Source organism: Zootermopsis nevadensis, unplaced genomic scaffold (genome assembly GCF_977971745.1).
Source record: "Zootermopsis nevadensis isolate Lab colony 2312 unplaced genomic scaffold, Znev_1.0 Znev_ptg000003l, whole genome shotgun sequence".
In the NCBI taxonomy this organism is placed as follows: domain Eukaryota; kingdom Metazoa; phylum Arthropoda; class Insecta; order Blattodea; family Termopsidae; genus Zootermopsis; species Zootermopsis nevadensis.
The window spans coordinates 4,047,701-4,065,220 of NW_028259135.1; the positions used below are offsets into that span (position 1 = coordinate 4,047,701).

General features: G+C 36.1%; 2 protein-coding genes across 5 annotated transcripts in view; both read right to left on the minus strand.

Moving 5' to 3' along the window:
• LOC110838211 (uncharacterized) overlaps positions 1 to 10,036 on the minus strand; it is a 49,437-nt gene extending 39,401 nt beyond the window's left edge. The window contains exons 1-7 of one of the 4 annotated variants that reach the window (XM_022081206.2): positions 9,881 to 10,033; positions 5,905 to 6,315; positions 5,093 to 5,415; positions 4,349 to 4,545; positions 2,074 to 2,231; positions 1,222 to 1,380; positions 98 to 305 (exon numbers count right to left, since the gene is read on the minus strand). In XM_022081206.2, coding sequence (XP_021936898.1) covers positions 98 to 305; positions 1,222 to 1,380; positions 2,074 to 2,231; positions 4,349 to 4,545; positions 5,093 to 5,415; positions 5,905 to 6,149 — 1,290 coding nt within the window. In that variant the 5' untranslated portion in view covers positions 6,150 to 6,315; positions 9,881 to 10,033. Of the gene's footprint in view, positions 1 to 97; positions 306 to 1,221; positions 1,381 to 2,073; positions 2,232 to 4,348; positions 4,546 to 5,092; positions 5,416 to 5,904; positions 6,316 to 9,625; positions 9,747 to 9,880 lie in introns of those variants that run through there. The other 3 variants (XM_022081207.2, XM_087340057.1, XM_022081208.2) reach the window with 3 other exon arrangements.
• Positions 10,037 to 11,392: 1,356 nt separating this feature from the next.
• On the minus strand, positions 11,393 to 13,652 carry LOC110838230 (torsin-2A). Its single transcript, XM_022081242.2, has one exon. The coding sequence runs from the start codon at positions 13,241 to 13,243 to the stop codon at positions 12,047 to 12,049; it is 1,197 nt and encodes a 398-aa protein (XP_021936934.2). The 5' UTR covers positions 13,244 to 13,652; the 3' UTR covers positions 11,393 to 12,046.
• Positions 13,653 to 17,520: the final 3,868 nt, after the last annotated feature.

Here is a 17,520-nt window from a genome sequence, read left to right on the forward strand (position 1 = left end):
TCAATAAAAACATTTGCACGACTCACATATTCTTACATTCTATACCTCACTCATATCAGTATAAACTGTGGTCATGTATCCATAAAATGCATTATACCTGTTCAAGTATTTCCTTCAGAGAACAGCTTCCTTGTGGCACATTCAAATTCACCAGCTGCTGATTACCATCTGGTAGAAGAATCAGTATTTGAGTGCTGCTACCAGTTTGTTGCTGTTGCTGTTGCTGCTGCTGCTGTTGAAGAACATCTTCTGAAGCGTGCTGAGACTGAACATTGGCCATCTGATCCCCCACAGATATCACATTACTGTAATTGCAAAACAGCAAAACAAATTTACACTCCACATTCGCATTTTACAATTATCATTTTTATCTACTTTCAACACCTGAAACACAAAGATGCACATAATTTCAAAATGTTTTTTTATAATTTTCCATCTCTAATTGATCCTGATGTTCTCTTATTTTAAATTCAAATCTATTATTTGTCAATTAATAAAAGCTAACCACAATTCAGTTTACATAAGCATGAAAATAAACTTAATCATCATCATAATAATACATGATAAAGGACAAAAACCATGATACTCCCTGTTTTGTAAATCATGTTATTAATAAAACGTCTGTCAATAATTTTCTCCTCAGGGCTATGTATAGAAACTGTTCTCTTTCTCCCTCCCTCAAGTGAAAACCGAAGAGTTACATACAAAAACAAATTTCCATATATTAATCTTTGGTATTATGAAAATAAACTACTTTTAAGAATATCAACACATAATTACTGAGGTTTCATTAAAGTTGTTTAATTTATCATGTTAAGAAATTCAATTAATATAAATCTATACTCAATCAGATGAACGAAATAATTCAACTCCTTGCCATTATTACAACTTACCGCTAGAATTATACCACAATAAATATAATGTTAAAAAAATATGAAGGGCACAAGACATGATTAACCCATGCCCATGAACATTTTAACTTAACATACCAGCAACACTATTTTATTCAAAGAGTAAAATCATTCTAAATTTCATGTAAAGAAATCTTGCACTGTTAAATCACAAATCTAAAATACTTTGTTTAATCACAACTAACACTGAGTATTTAATAAACTAAAAGAAAGCCAAAATGTTTTAATATCTTTCTACAACACTCTTAAAAGGTACACTGACAAATATAATTTGAATTAAAACAGAATGTATAATTATAGCAATGCTTACTCATGTTGCTGCAGGAGATTATGATGATGATGATCCACAGTTGGGGATGCAATGGCTTGAATTGTATTGTTTGTCACCAGAGCATTCTGTGTTCTTATTCGAGCCTTTCCAAAATTTCTTCTGGGGCCAGCATACTCTTGGCGCTGAACTTGCAATGGCCTGTATCAAATGAACACTTTCTACATATCTAAGGAGCACAAAATTGTCTTCATAGATTCCACTACCACTGCAACATCAGATGAAGAAATGTAACACAGAAATAAATAAACAGTAGTCCTTCTCTGTACCTCAAACCTATTAGTTACTGAATACGTGGGGGGGGGGGGGGGGGGGGGCTGGAAAAAATAAATAATAATCTAGTAGGGTGTATAAAGCTCTTTAGTTCAGTACATTCACCCTCACTTATTATTCTAAATGCATATCTGATAAAAATATAGTAAAACCTCATATTTAAATTACCAGAATGTATATAGTCCTACTAACCTTTTAACAATTTCAATGGCTTTTGTTCCTGCAAAGGTGGAGTAAAGTATGATTTTTGTATTTCCTGTCATTTACACTTTCTAACAATTTACACAATTTTCCATCAACCCCTTAAGTGTAAATATAGGATACCACTGTATTTTATGACAAGTTCATAAATTAATTACAATAATAATGGTAAATTTTTATCATTCCATAAAGAAAAAAAGAGAAAACAGGAAGAAAAGATAATAAAGGCCAGGAGCAGAAAGAAATTACAAAAGAACACTATTCAATAGTGTGAAACTGATGTCACATGCTCACATTAGATAGATCTATAATCATATACAATGTGAAAACATTATTTTAAACATCAAATTTTCAACATACCTGTGCTGCTGCATTACGTTAGTCATCATAGGAGAAACATCTGTCTCTTGCCTAGTTAAAGTGATGACTCCTGACCTCTCATTCTGATTAGCTGCCACAGCAGCGGCTGCCATCTGCTGCTGGTGTTCCTGCATGCATTGCCAATCCTCCACAGACACCTTTAACAGATGATTAGCATTAGCAACCATAAATACACGGTTGAAGGAAAATATTTAACACTTACAAATATTCTTCAAAACTGATTTTGTCTTCTACAGACTTTCAGTTTCTAGCCACTTTTGCTTAATTTTGATAAAATAATGCACGGAGGGCCCTTACTATAAAACAAGTGATAAAATATAAATATAAGTTTTATTTACCAACTGACCCTAGAACTTTAAGGCCTGAATAAACTTCCATAACCATTTTATTGAAAATTCTCAATGCTTCAAACACCAACCACAAATATTAACCCTTTAAAATAAACTGGTAACTATATATGCCACCTACTTTAACAATAATAATTCTGCATCGTTCCCACAAAGTGCATTTATGGGTTTCATGTGATTCCCAGAGTAAACAGATATTACTTCCCTAAACAACATCAACACATATTTGTAGGACCAATGGAAAAGTTGTGGTTTCTTCATGGCAGGAAGTGAATGTATGTTATTTTTATGAGCTTCAGCTTCCAACAGTTAATGACATACTAACTCCATAGAGCATAGACCTTGAGCTATAATCAAGGAGTTCTCTACCTTCTATAGCACCCTAGGTTCATTACCATGTTCACGGAAGTCTACCACTATTCCTTATCCTGAGTAAGATAAATCCAGTCCACATCCTCATATTCTATTTCTTTAAGATAAACTTTTATTACATCATTTACATTATCCTGCCACCTACATAGGCACTGTCTCTCTGAAGCTGTGTCTTTTCTTCAAGTTTTAGAGTAAATGTATTTCTGTCCCTCCCATGCTAAGTGTACCGTAGATCATACTAATAATATTTGTCGAAGGATACAAAACCATTATGTCTGCTTGAAAAATAGATATCAGGTAACTAATGGGAATAAAAAGTCATACTTTTTGACTCAGCAATCTTCTACATTCATTCTGCATATGATTCAACAAAAAATTAAAATATGGATTGTTTCTATAGTTGTATTTCAATTGGTGTGGTATGAATTTAATACTGAAGAAGTTATTATACAGTTGTAGATGAAGTTGTACACATGTACGTAAATAGTATTTCTGTACATGACTTATTCATAAAATTTAGTTAGAAACCATGATTACAGTATGAAAGATGACTTATAAAGCAGTACTTAAAACTGAAATGAGGGGGAAGTTCATCAAACAAGGCAGCAAAAATATCAGAGCTTTAACACACTGCAATGTACAGAATGCAAAATTGAATGAAAATTGTTAGATCCAACCTGGATGCACCACATAAAGGGATGCAAGCTGCAACCAAATAGAACAATGTGAGTAGCAAAATCAACCTCAGATATCTTATTTATTTAATAAAACTAAATAGGACAGTACTATCTTGAAATGTTGAGAACATCTGTCAAATGTAGAATTTGAGGTTTTCATGGCGATGAGTCTGAAGATGGCCACCTTCTTGGTTGTTGTGCCACGTAGTCTGGTACTTCTATCAGACTACGAGCAGCAACAACCCAGAAGATAACCATCTTCAACATCTGTCAAGCTCAACCTTCAACATCAGGCTTATTTCAATAAACCATACTTACAACACAATGGAGCACCACACAACTTTGTTCTTATGATGCACAACTGTCTCGGTGAGAACTCGGTATAATTGGTGGATAGGTCACTGGAAAGTTAGGAAATGTACACACAGCACAACAGTTCTGATGTGTTTGCCAGAATATGAACTTTTCAAATGGTACCAATAATATCAGAGTTGCCTGGCAGGATAATGGCATTACGGAGGATTACCCAAATTTACACAGATGACTGTGGATTTCCAATGTGGGTACTCATCAGGTAACCGAACTGGTCTGGGGATTCTCACTGCCACTTTCATGCACAAAAATTGCAATGCAAAGACAAGCTCTTGTAGAATTCCCCAATATCAAATTTTATAAAAATTTGTTCAGCAGTTCTCATATTTTTACATGTGGACAGACAAATAATGTGAAATTAATAAGTGCATTTCTGCAATTTTAAGTTATGAAAATGCTTAAAAATTACATCCTGGAAAATCAAGAAAATGTTTATATTTCAACAACATGCCTTATACATTTATAGAAATGAATAACTGTATTCACCTTTCTACCATGTGGCAGTGTTATTGCACTATTATTCGATGCTTGCACGTGACTTAACATGTGCTGCTGCTGTTGTTGTTGTTGTTGCTGCTGCTGATGTTCTAGTAAATGTGTTAATCTATTGATATACCTCGCTGGAGTTTTGGTGGGTTGATATGCTACAAGCTGAGCATGCTGGTCTGTGGAATTATTTTCAACTGCAAGAAAAAGCACAAGGTACAGTGGAACCCCTATCTACACATTTGTGGAGACTGATGATAAATGATGTAAATTGTGTGAAAGTGTAACTTACAGAAAATTCAAAATTCACAAGCTTGGTACTTACCTTAACCCATTACTCGAATGCATAGCAATCAATGTAGGTAATTTTTAGGAAATATATCAATATTTATACAACATACAATACCCAGAAACAAAGTATACAGTATCATGACACAAACAGAAGCAGTTATAAATTGAATATGCTTCTTTTCGTAACTCCCCCAAAAAACCTACGCTGTCAATTATCAAAATTCAGTATCAATGGTGAAATGTCACATGAGGACCACAATTTTCAAAAGATATGAACAAGGATTCTACCTGTTTAAGAATTCTCATTACACTTGTTGTTACAACAAACTTTCCAATAAAAAATATTCACAATACCAGCCGTTTGACTGTAATAAGTAAATGGTAGTCCTATGTTCTGGTAATTTTCTTACTTCTGCCCGGTTCATGTAACACATAAATTAATAGGACCATCACCTGCAACTTGCATGCTCTGTCTTTGAGGCATGAGAGCAGCAGCATCTGCTAGAGTCAACCCATTTCCCTGTGCCTGCCTAGTCATCGGCATATTGTTGTAGTATGTCTGTGCCACCTGCTGCTGCTGCTGGTGGAGGTGGTGGTGAAACTGTTGCTGTGGCTGTGCCTGAGGATGGAAGTGAGGAGCAGGTACTGGAGCAGGAACTTGCTGAACCTGTTGAACTTGATGCTGAAGCTGTTGCTGTTCTTGCTGCTGCTGAACATCAGTCACTGCAATAGCCGCCTGGGCGCCGTGGTCGGCAGTCTCGAGAACATACACGCCTCTGAGAGATGAAGAAATAAATATGCGCAAATACATACAAAGAAAAAGAACAGAACTAAAAGAGTCTGTGTGATTTCAGGTCCTCATGGCAGCAAGCACCTATGATAAGTTGGCCAGACTACGTGTAGTGCAACAACCTGAAAGACATCCATCTTCATAAAAGATTATGAATTATTACATTATCCTTGGTGACATCAATCGCTGAATACAGACTGATTTGATTGCTGTGCTGCTGAACACAATTTCTCAGCAATGGAAACACAATATCAGTAACTAGGATTCATATTACAAAATTTGGTCAAAATATGTTAAACTGATCAAGCAATGTAAAAGTTGTATCATCACAACACTCAGCCACCGTCAATGACCCAATACATCAAATGGTTGTATTTTGGGAAACTCATCATAAAAAGTGTTATAATTAAAAAATATTCATAAAAGTCTCAGCAAACTAATGCACACTGAAAACAAATTAACATGCCCCACTTACTGTTGTTGATGGTTGTCTACTACAAGTGGTTGGTGATGCTGATAGGCAGTCAGCTGAATTGCTGCTCCAGTATGTTGATCAATGCCTATAACCTGATGATTCTGATGCTGGTATTGGATATTGGCAGTTTCATCTTGATTGATGATGTATTGGATATTTCCACCATCCACATGTAAATTTGGGCATAACTGCTGCAGTTCCTCAACTGTGGTGGGCCCATTCACCACTTCATAAAATTGTGACATCTTAGCATAGCAAGTTTATTCAAACATTAGAAACCCCATTTGAATTTAAATTTAAATGTATTTGATAAACAATGCACTGAATCAGATTCACAACTACTGTATGATAGAGGCCCTCTCTGAACTTGAAGACTGCTGTTCAACAAAACACTGGATGCTGAACTAGACACTGCAATCAGAAACAAAATAATTATTGAAGATTTCTGTCTTCTGGGTTTTTGCGCTGTGTAGTCTGGTCGATGTTAACCAACGTTTCAGAGGTCATACTGCCTCCGTCATCAGGGCGATGACGGAGGCAGTATGACCTCTGAAACGTTGGTTAACATCGACCAGACTACACAGCGCAAAAACCCAGAAGACAGAAATCTTCATATTCACCGCTGTGAGAACCTCAAGTCTTACAAAATAATTATTGCCATTATTTAAAAAATATTTTCACATATGCTTTGCAGTTGTCTTAATTCATTTCAATCTTTAGTAACCCTTTGCTTCATCTAACACAAATTATAAGTAACCTGCAGAGCTTAACATTTTGCCATGTAATATAGTAAACAGGGCATTTAAATTCTTTATCAGTCATGACATCATGGTTTACATATGGTTCATCTGGTTATAACAGCAGCATACCACTAGTGTAAAATCCATAAGTTCAGTGGCAACCCCATAACATTGGGTTTTAAATCCCCTATTCCTTTATGGTAAAGCTAAATGATGGGGTACTCTCAGAATACAGTGAATTTAAATGGTGCAGCAAAACATTAACATTCAATGCAGCAAAGAAAGAAGACTGGAAAAGCATACTGAATTTCACAAATGAATATGTTTGCAACAAAAGCACTTTCACTGATGTATTAACTAGCTATTTCTTAATTTTGTATCATAATACTAGATAAATGTGAAAAAAAACATCTTACATGAACAAAAGTATGTAACTGTTTATCATCAATCCACTTACAAAAATTAGCTCAATATGTATTGTTAACAATTACACTCCAAGATTACAGAATTTTTGGTGGAATATATATCTGAAGGTGGTCTAGAATCCCACATTTATACCAATGTGCTTTTTTTTAAAAAATTAAATTTTAAAAAGTGGTTTGGACTTTAGAATCTTCACAACCAGTCTGCCATACACAGAGGAAATGTGGAAGGTAATTCTGTATAAGAAATGCTACTATAACATTTGTCCTATTCCCTCCTATTGCTAAGTTGCAAATGTTTTAAGAATAGCTGAAATTCTCTCTTGTGGTCCACCAATAATCCTCACAGTACCATTGACAGAGCACTTTAATGACAATCGTCAGTTATTATTTGGTGCGGTGCAAATGAGGATCATCTGACAAGACCATTCCTGATGGAACATTATTCAACTGCTGATAAATCTTTACTTCCTCATAAATACACTGCTGCTTTTAATGGAATATGTGCCCCTAGAGACATATGCAGTATCTTCTTTCAGCACGAAGGGGCACTTTCACATTTTGATCAACAAGTTACAGCTTATTTGAATCAGCATTACAAAAATGGTTTGACTGGTCATCATGGTCCAATACCTTTGCACCTGAGATCTCTGGACCTAACCTCATTTAATTTAATTTCATGTGGTCTAATGTCTAGACGACCTACAGGACCAAAGTACAAGAGAGGAACTTCTGCATCAGATTATAGATGCTGCCACTTGCACATGAGAACACCTTGAAATAATTGAACAAGCAGCAAATTCTTCTTTGAAATGAATGCTGTGCATTCAAAATGATGGTAGACATTTTTGAACATTCACAAGATGTATCACATTGAATGTGGCAATAAATTAATCTCTTTATTTTTTCTTGTGTGCAGCTTACTACCATGGATGGAAATAGAACCTATGTAGTATTAACATTTTTTGCTTGAAATTACTTCTAGACCCCATACCCACAGTTTTATCAAATGCTGCTGTGAGACATAGGCTTCCCTTTTAAAATACATATTCATCCTGTTTATAAATAAAAACTTATTCTTTATGAAAAAGAGTGGCAATTGCACACATCTTCATAAAAGGAAACAGAACAGTGCTTTAGTTACTAGTTTCTGAAAACACCATTCACAATCACTTCTTTTTTTATTTAAAATATAAAATGTGACCATCTTAACATAAATTTACTAAATCAAAATCTACAGTAACCAATGTAACTGCTAACAACAAGTTCACGTTTTAAAAACACTGCATAAAAAAATTAGGTTGGAATATCTAAGAGACACTTGGAAGACAGGCATGGGTGGAAGGATAGTTTGATGGTGAATATTAAGAACATGGTGTGCATATGTGTGTGTGAACGTGGACTGAATTCAAATGGTTCTTGAAAAGATCTAGTAGTAGGCACTTGTACACAAAGTAATAAACCATTTGATTCAATAAAAATCAAAGAACTTTATAATTACTCAAGTGACTATTCAGTTCACAAGAAAGGTACTGCTCCATGAAAATAGTATAGTTAAAATGACAGTATATAAATTCGATTCAATTCCTTTAAGACTATAATTTCAAAAGAAATGCCATCTTTACTCATTTATATGGACTGTTCTCACAAAAGAAAAGTAGTTTTGTTCTTCACAAATTTTTCTGAGAATGCACCTTTCATTAATTCTACAGGAAAAACATTTCTGGCTTCCAAGAAAAAGAGGTTAAAGAAATCAAAATGATGGCTGACAAAGAGATGAATAAGTAGAAATATGAACCACCTTATGTTAACCTATGTTATGTTACATATAATTCAATAACACTGACCATGTACTTCAGTCAAAAGAAGTGGAGTTCATTTCAATGCTAAGTTGTATTATTACTCTGGATAAGAATATTTAGGCATGTCTTCTTTCTGTAATAGTACAGGTTTTGCATAACTATATTTGAAAGTGACCAAATTTCCCTTTTCAAAGTGTAATACAGAAATAATTTCTGACAAATACAAAACTTTTGTACAAGTTCCTTCAATAACAGCTTTTACAAAGAGGTGAAAGTAACTTTAGGTTATGAACTTTCACAACATACACATGTGTTACAAAAAAGGGTTAAGGTATAAATCAAAGAATTTGTGTTTGTTTTGGGGTGTGCTGTACTGTAAAAAACTGACTGTTGAAATAAACGATTTAAACCATGCCCACTAAAGCTTTTAATACCACATGAAGCTCAATACAGCTATATACTGAATAAATATCTACCCCACAAAACTGTGTTTAATATTATGCACACATTACAATCTCCACCAATCAATTATATTTTACTTATATAATATGTAACAAATTATAAAAGTGTTACTCAAATACCTTCGTCTTAGAAGAGGAATGTTAAATATTAATGTGGGGTTATATTCCATGCATTTACGGTATTCCAGAGTAAATGACCTTTATAACAGATACAACACCACTACGTTATTCTACAATTAAGCTGTCATGAGAAAAGTTAGCAAGCTTATTGTAACTTGTTACAATAACAGTCTTACCGTATCATATATCCGAACAAACGTTAAATATTACATTCACCACACAAAACAAGTTATTTTGAAAAATTAATTACTCCTAACCTGCAACAGCTCTTACTACATTACACCTGACACAATTCTGAAACACATCTACCTGAAATGTGGTCATAGTCCTCCGAACTGAGCATTGTTCTTAATTAACGCAACCTAATCTCGTTTCTACTTAGTTTACTCCTACGCCTAAAGGCGTTAATGGAAACCGCAAATCAATCTTACCTTGATGCGATACAGTATCTTACGAGAAAATGTATGAGTTAGCAAAATTAAATTCACACTTTTTCAAATTTCCGTAAAACTAAGACGCCATTTTACTTTCAGAAACGCCATCAAGCATTTCAGTAACATTCCATAGAATAACCCAAGACAAAGAATAAATATATTTCCAGCTCTCGTGAAAGGAATCGCTAGGCGCGTTCTGTGGAATGAATACTACTATGTTCAACGGATATTAACCAAGTGTAACCAATATGGGACTACTTTCAGTTGAATAATTGTTTTTTTCCCGATAATTTTCCTTTCGTTGTTATGAATTATACACCAGAGCTTTCATAATAAATAAGCAGTTTTATTTTTAGTAATGCATATTGGAATTAAAACCCAGAGAAAAAATGGGCGCCTTCTCTAATTTCTGCATATGAGCTCAATGTACTCAGATAGGATACTTGAACTGTGCCTTGTGGCGGCATGTTGAATTGTGCTTCGAGATTTCAAATGTTATTCGGGCCATGTTCATGTACAGTGTATGTGTCTGATATGACATGAGCAATTAAGGTTAACTCTTGGTGGCCCCATTATATGTTCGTTCGGTATAAAATTTCTCGCTTCTACTAGCAGTTCACCATTATTAATTGTTTACAAATTTTTATTAGAAAGAAATGTTAATATTACACTGCAAGGGTTCTCAGTCTCTCTAGACCTACAGTTGCATTAACCTTTTATACTAGCTCATGGAACACTGATTTATAAATGATCACTTGATACTTCATGTTAATTTTGTTATGAACTCCATAATTTTCTTTCTGAAATTGTTACTTTAATTTAATTATTTATTGAGTTAAAATTGAATAGAGCATTTAATGTAGGTGACAACTGTTTTTTCAATGGGCAGAGAGATACAAAAAACCATAGCAAGCTGTATACATCCCAAAGGTAGAAAAACACTGCCACACTTGCTTAAATGTCCCTCCTCCTCTGTCCTTCACCCTTAACAGGGCGTGGTGGCACTTCATGGGTTGGAATCATCCATCCATGAAGCACTCTCTTGGGAATATAATCAGGTGGTTTCCCCTTGCCTGCCTGATTTTATACAATTAATTAACTGTCAATGAGGATGTACTTTAAAGAGTTTCAAAGTAGATACAGTGATTTAGGCAGAATTAAATCAACCAGATGGAAAATTTTTGAAGAGTTAGAATTGCTTGAAGTTCTAGTTTCAAGAACTGAATATCCTGGAGTTCCTCATTGTTTTAATTTGTTGCTCCTCACACATTCCAGGATAGTGCCTTAAATAGGCTATGACCATTGCATTCCATATCATTTCCAATTCATTAACCCTTTTGTCATTTGGCACTATCCTAGTCTTTGCAAGTGAAAGCACCATTAAATAAACTACGAATAAAAGGGATACATGAGAAGAAATTTAAAAAGGCAACCTTTAAACAACTGTAAAAAAATCTGTATCTTCCAATCAGACATCCTGAATATCAGGTAATAAATATACTGTATGGATGTCTTTGTAGCACTTTATTTCACAGTGTTTTTCAAAGGTACAATAATAAAACTCTCAATCAATTAAACAAACAAGCAGAATATAAAACAAATTGTTGAAGAGTTTTCTTACAACTTTATTTTAATTAATCCCAATATTCAGTAACCAGTTAGTCCAACATTACATTTAAATCTTTGTAATTCTCAAACTGCATTTACAATCTTTTATATGTTTCCATGTCTTTCATATAACATGGTAATGTGGTATTACAAGTACATGGAAAATGCATTGTGCAGAATGATTAAAACTGAATAGGTAATCAACAGAGAATAACACTAATTTTACATATTAAAAAACATTTCCAAAATGTATTTCTATTTTCCTTTATAAAACAGAATTTTTTACACCAAACAATAAACCCTTTAAATCTTCAGCATGTTCAACATTGTTACTCACAAGATGCTAATCCAAACACTTTCTATGCAATAAAGTCTAGCACCTACAAAGAAAATGGTTTTACATTGTTCAGATTTTGATTATTTGTACAGACTCAAACATTTTGAGAAATTTTCATATTCCATTTCAAATGTAAACATGTATCTTGTGTGTTTATTAGAATGTTCAGTAACCACTTTCAATTAAACACATTTTGAGATCCTAATCTAGATATCCCTTCAATCAGAAGTGATGAATAGCTGAACCTTGCTTGCAACTCCTTTACATCCAGTGTCCTGAGGCAAGAGGACCATGACTCGTTCTATCTCAGTACTTGACCATAAAATCCCTTTCTGACTTAGAGCTTCTTTAATACACATCACAATATGTTCCCTTTGGAGAGGTTGAAAAGTGATCAAACTGACATCTAATCCAGCATCTTGGAAAGCACTGCTTAATTTTTGTTTACTAACTTGAAGTTCGTGTTTTAAGTTTCCATAACCCTCCAAGATCATCTTCTGAACTTCACTACTGAACACAAGAATAACAATAACTCTGATACCATGTTCCTTACTATGATTCATTAGGTTGTGAAGAAACTTTATTGTATCATCCACGTCACTTGGTACCAAACCATCCATTACAACCAGATTGTCACCACAGGAAGAGAACTTTCCATAATCATCAGAAACAGGCAATAAATTGGAACGAAATGGCAGGACAAAATGTTGAACATTTTTTCCCCATGGAAAAAGGTTACATATAATTGAGGTGGTATAAGACTTACCAACACCTGTTCCCCCAAGAAGTGCCATTATTACAATTCCTGGTTCTTTGGTACTACAGAATATTTGTAAAGTGGACACCATATTATAAATTACATCCTCCTGACCAAACAAACTACTGTCAAGTACAGATTTCACAGCATTTATATCCAACGTCAACTTACAAACTCTCTGATATGAAGCCAAATACACTGAAGTACATGCTATAACAGATGCAACTATAAATATGATTGGTAGGAACACAAATAACACCGAATCCTTTCTTTGGCCTGTCGAATTACTTGGTGGTAATCTCAATGGTCTGAGGAGAGCTTTTGATCCTGCTACATTATCATTTTTCCTTTCCACTGGATAGAAGGTTTCATGATGATTCTCTTGACTTTGCTTATTCTGGTCTTCACAGAAATTCTTCAGTGAAGATACTGGGCTCTCATACTTCACTGCCCAAGAATTCCAACTTGAAATATTATCAGTAGTTATACGAACTTCCTGAACAATCCGCTCAATTTTGATTTTGTCAGTACCGTATAATATTTGTTCACAACTATAATGTTTGATCAAAGGTTGTCCTAAATCATTATGTTTAAGTTCTTCAGTTCTGACTAGTTTTGAAACAGGAAACTCGGACATAGAGTGTGATCTGTTGAGCATAATGAAGATACTAAATATCAGATTATATTAGGATTTACTAACGTTTTCGTTTCTAACCTCTTCACTCTTGATTTAAAAACAGCTTCTGCACATAACCCGTCATTAATTCAGAATATAGCTCGTACAGTTCTCTACAGTAGCATACATGTAAAAACGTAATTCCCTCATAACTACCAAACAATAATTTCCACTTATCTTGCCCGCTTCGAAATACCATTTGAACAGTTCCCACACACTTAATGAGTTAGCATCTACACCAGAGAGCATAGGTACATCTTGACAGGCGTTTCGTGTACGTTGGTACTCTTAGGCGTTACTGCTGTCATCTATATATAACATGGAAATACACAACGATACCAGCATGGACGAGCGGCACTGCCTGTTAACCTTCGTAGCCCCAAACCATATTTATAACCCCCCCCCCCCCCCATTTATAACAGTAGTGCCTTTCGTAACTCACCCACTTTCTCTTCTCTCTCTCTCTTTCTGCTTCAAAAGGTTGAAAATTATCAGAATAAAGGATGATTAATTCCTTAAACAGTGTTAACCAGTTGATCTTTTCAAAGGTGAAGTGGGGTGTTTTCTTCGCGGTACGGACTGAATTCTTAAAAGTAATTCAGACTACAGAGCGCCATCCTGACTGAGGTTTTCCGTGCTTTTACTCAGTTGTAAGGCGAATGCCATGGTATAATTTAATAGGGGCACGACCCGCCTGCGATCACGGAGGCCCTCAGCCGAAGTGATCTCCCGCCCCCAAGCCGCAGAGGCCTTCAGCCGAAACGGCCCCCCCCCCCCGCTGGGTTCAAACCTCAGAGAACCAACCAACCAAATTCTTTGGACAAGTTGCCTGAAGGGATAATCTCCCATCAGCAGCAACAGACCCTAGTTTGAATGATCGAGGCTCCCACCACAACGGAACCCTGTTAGCGTTAGCTAAATTTTCCGTTTTTTAGTTATACGGCTCTTTAGCACATCCAGCTATGCGTTTCGTATGCAGGAATGGTGTTACCTAGCAAGGGACGATGCTTGCGCAGGACTCCCGCCCTTAGTTAGCTTTTTTGGAAAATTGGAAAAGCGCCATCAGTCATAAGGGTCTAGTCGACAGGCTGACACATCGACCAATCCACTAAGATGGATCGAATGTGAACCAAAGAACACAGGACGACCACGGCAAGAAAATGGAAAAGTGATTTCTGGAATATGACTGTAAACTTTTTTGTAACTAGAGCAGGGCGCTCCTTTCGGAGCTCCTAGGGAGGGTTGGTCAAGTTTGTAAAACGCCACCAACCTTGTGTAAGTAACTAAACTAACCACCCCGAATTGAGGGTTAAAACAATTGACCAACCCCCCCTTCTGGGACGTTGGTTGCGTTTTGAAATCTTAAGTAACACGATAAAATAACTCCCCTTCGGGGGGGGGGGTAATTTAGTGTCTCATTCAAGTGTTTTAGCCCTTGAGTAAGAAACTAAACTAACCCACCCGAATGGGGGGTTAAAACACTTGACAACCCCCCCTTCGGGGGGGTTAGTTGCGTTTTGAAATCTTAAGTAACACGCTAAACTAACTCCCCTTCGGGGGGTTAGTTTAGTGACTCATTAAAGTGTTTTAACCCCTGAGTAAGAAACTAAACTAACCCCCCGAATGGGGGGTTTAAACACTTTAAATTCTTGAGTAAGACACTAAACTAACCCCCTTCGGTAGGGTTAGTTTAGTGTCTCATTCAAGTGTTTTAACCCTTGAGTAATAAACTAAACAACCCCCCGAATGGTAGTTAAAATACTTGACGAACCCCCCTCAGGGGGGTTGGTGGCGTTTTAAATTCTTGAGTAAGACACTAAACTAACCCCCCTTCGGAAGGGTTAGTTTATGTCTCATTCAAGTGTTTTAACCCTTGAGTAAGAAACTAAACTAACTCTCACCCCCCAATGGGCGGGTTAAAACTTTTGGCTAACTCCTCCTTCGGGGGGTTGGATGCGTTTTAAAATCTTGAGTAAGACACTAAACTATCCCCCTTCGGGATGTTAATTTAGTGTCTTATTCGGAGCACTTTCTTTAATCTGATTTTTTACTTCTTTACTTCGCTGTTCAGAGACCAATTTTCTTGGTCAGTCAGCTTTCTACGTCCAACCCCACCCTTGCAAATTTTCGTCTGATTTCTTTCCCTTCTGTTTCTGTTGAATACGTTTTTCTACCTTTATCAATGTAAGTCTTACTTCGCTTTCCTTCATTTGTTAAATAGTTCTGATGTTTTAGTTCTTTACCTCGCTGTTCAGAGGCCAATTGTTCTTGGTCAGTCATCTATCTACGTCCAACCCCACCCTTACAAATCATCGTTTGTTTGTTTTTTGCTCTTCTGTTCTTGCTGAATAAGATTTTCTACGTTTATCAATGTAAATTTCCCTTCGCTTTTCTTTATTTGATAGATAGTTCAGATGTTTAAGTTTTTACGTCGCTATTCAGAGGCCAATTGTTCTTGGTCAGTCAACTTTCTACGTCCAATCCCACCCTTACAAATCTTCGTCTGCTTTTTTTCCCTTCTGTTCATATTGAATAAGTTTTTCTACGTTTATCAATGTAAGTCTTCTTTCGCTTTTCTTTATTTCTTAAATAGGTCTGATGTTGTAGTTCTTTACGTCGCTGTTCAGAGACCAAAAGTTCTTGTTCAGTCAACTACTTACGTCCAGCCCCACCCCTGCAAATCTTCGTCTTAAAATCGATCAAAGTCAGTTTTCATGATACTTTCGTAATCGTAATATATCGAATGAGTATCAGTTTACCTTGTAGGAGTTATTAGAGTTGGTACTTCAAATACTTGATAACTTCTTCTTTCACTTTTCTGCTTCTGGAGCAGTGACAATGCGACTGGGTTGATAATTTTTGATTTCTTTGTTGTGAAGCGTTATTTGTTTACTCTGCATTGTTGTGTTGTACTCGGCATTGTTGTGGAACACAACAATGCCGAGTAAAGAAATATCTGTTGACATTGTTGATGACGTAATTTATTGAAGACAACGACTAATCACAAATTTTTATAGTAAGAAGATTGGATAAGCAACGACCCAAGTTGGTCATTTCCTATCCAAAACACACCTATGTAAAAAAAGAAAAAATGTATCAATTTTTAATAAAGGAAGCGCACGGACAGAGGCTAGTGTTCGCGATTTTAAATGCCGGACTGCTGGCTAGAAGTCGGCACGGAGGTCCTGCGACCGACCAACTCGACCAAGGTTTTCCTCGGTACTAGAGCAAATGCTGAGTTGGTACCCAAATTCCACGTTGCTCTGCATGCAGTCCTCCCAGTGTTAGCATCAAAATTCTGCTCTATAGTAGCCACCCCATATTAACACAAATCTTTTCCCAAATGCCACCCCCAAGGCCAATATCAAAATTAACGCAAAGACCCTGATCAACTCCCCCCCTACTATATTTCTTAACCCATCCAGGCTCCTTCTAAATCCCTTGCCTTTACTAAACCTATTTATGTCCGGATGAGCGAGCACTGCCTGGGAACCTTCGTAGCCTCAAACCAACTTTATGCCCCCCCCACTTACAACAGTAGTGCCTAATGTTACTCCCTCCTCCCACCTTCTCTTCTCTCTCTCTCCAATGATACCAGCATTATAGCATTGGCAATTGGTTGACAAGAACGCTTACTGCTGCACTAGGTGTAATACCAGTCATCTGACGTATTCTGCCGTGGTCCGGTACAAGCCGACATTTCAGACGATACTGTTCAACCTAACATTTCACTACCCCACGCAGACCCAATGCCTGAAAGTGGCATTACCTTTTAACCAATGTGCTAATGTGACAAACTTTGTCTTTATCTTTGTTGCCCTCTGCCTGGCATCTTCATCCATTTTCACACACCAAGAAACAGCTATTGTAACCCACTAAAAATGCCAAAAAGAAATCAGTGATATTGCAAACAGTCCACAGACCTAAAGCTGACAGTTCTTTATGGCAGGTATGACATGTCATTTCAATTGAACTCATAGGAGTTACCTCTACCACAAGTCTTTAGCAGAGACAAAAGCACCATCTCTACTGACTTCTGAGAAAGATAGATGAGACCATTCAGAAAATGATGACTTATGTAACAACACTTCAGATAGGGATTAGCTCTATCTAGTGGGCCCAACTGAGTAGGAACCTGAAGACGGAAATAGAGTCCCATCTCCGAAACGTCGTTTTACGTTTTATATTTACTAGATGATGGATAATATCCAAGAAAATTTTTATTCATTATTAAGGGTTTGCAAAATATACACAACACA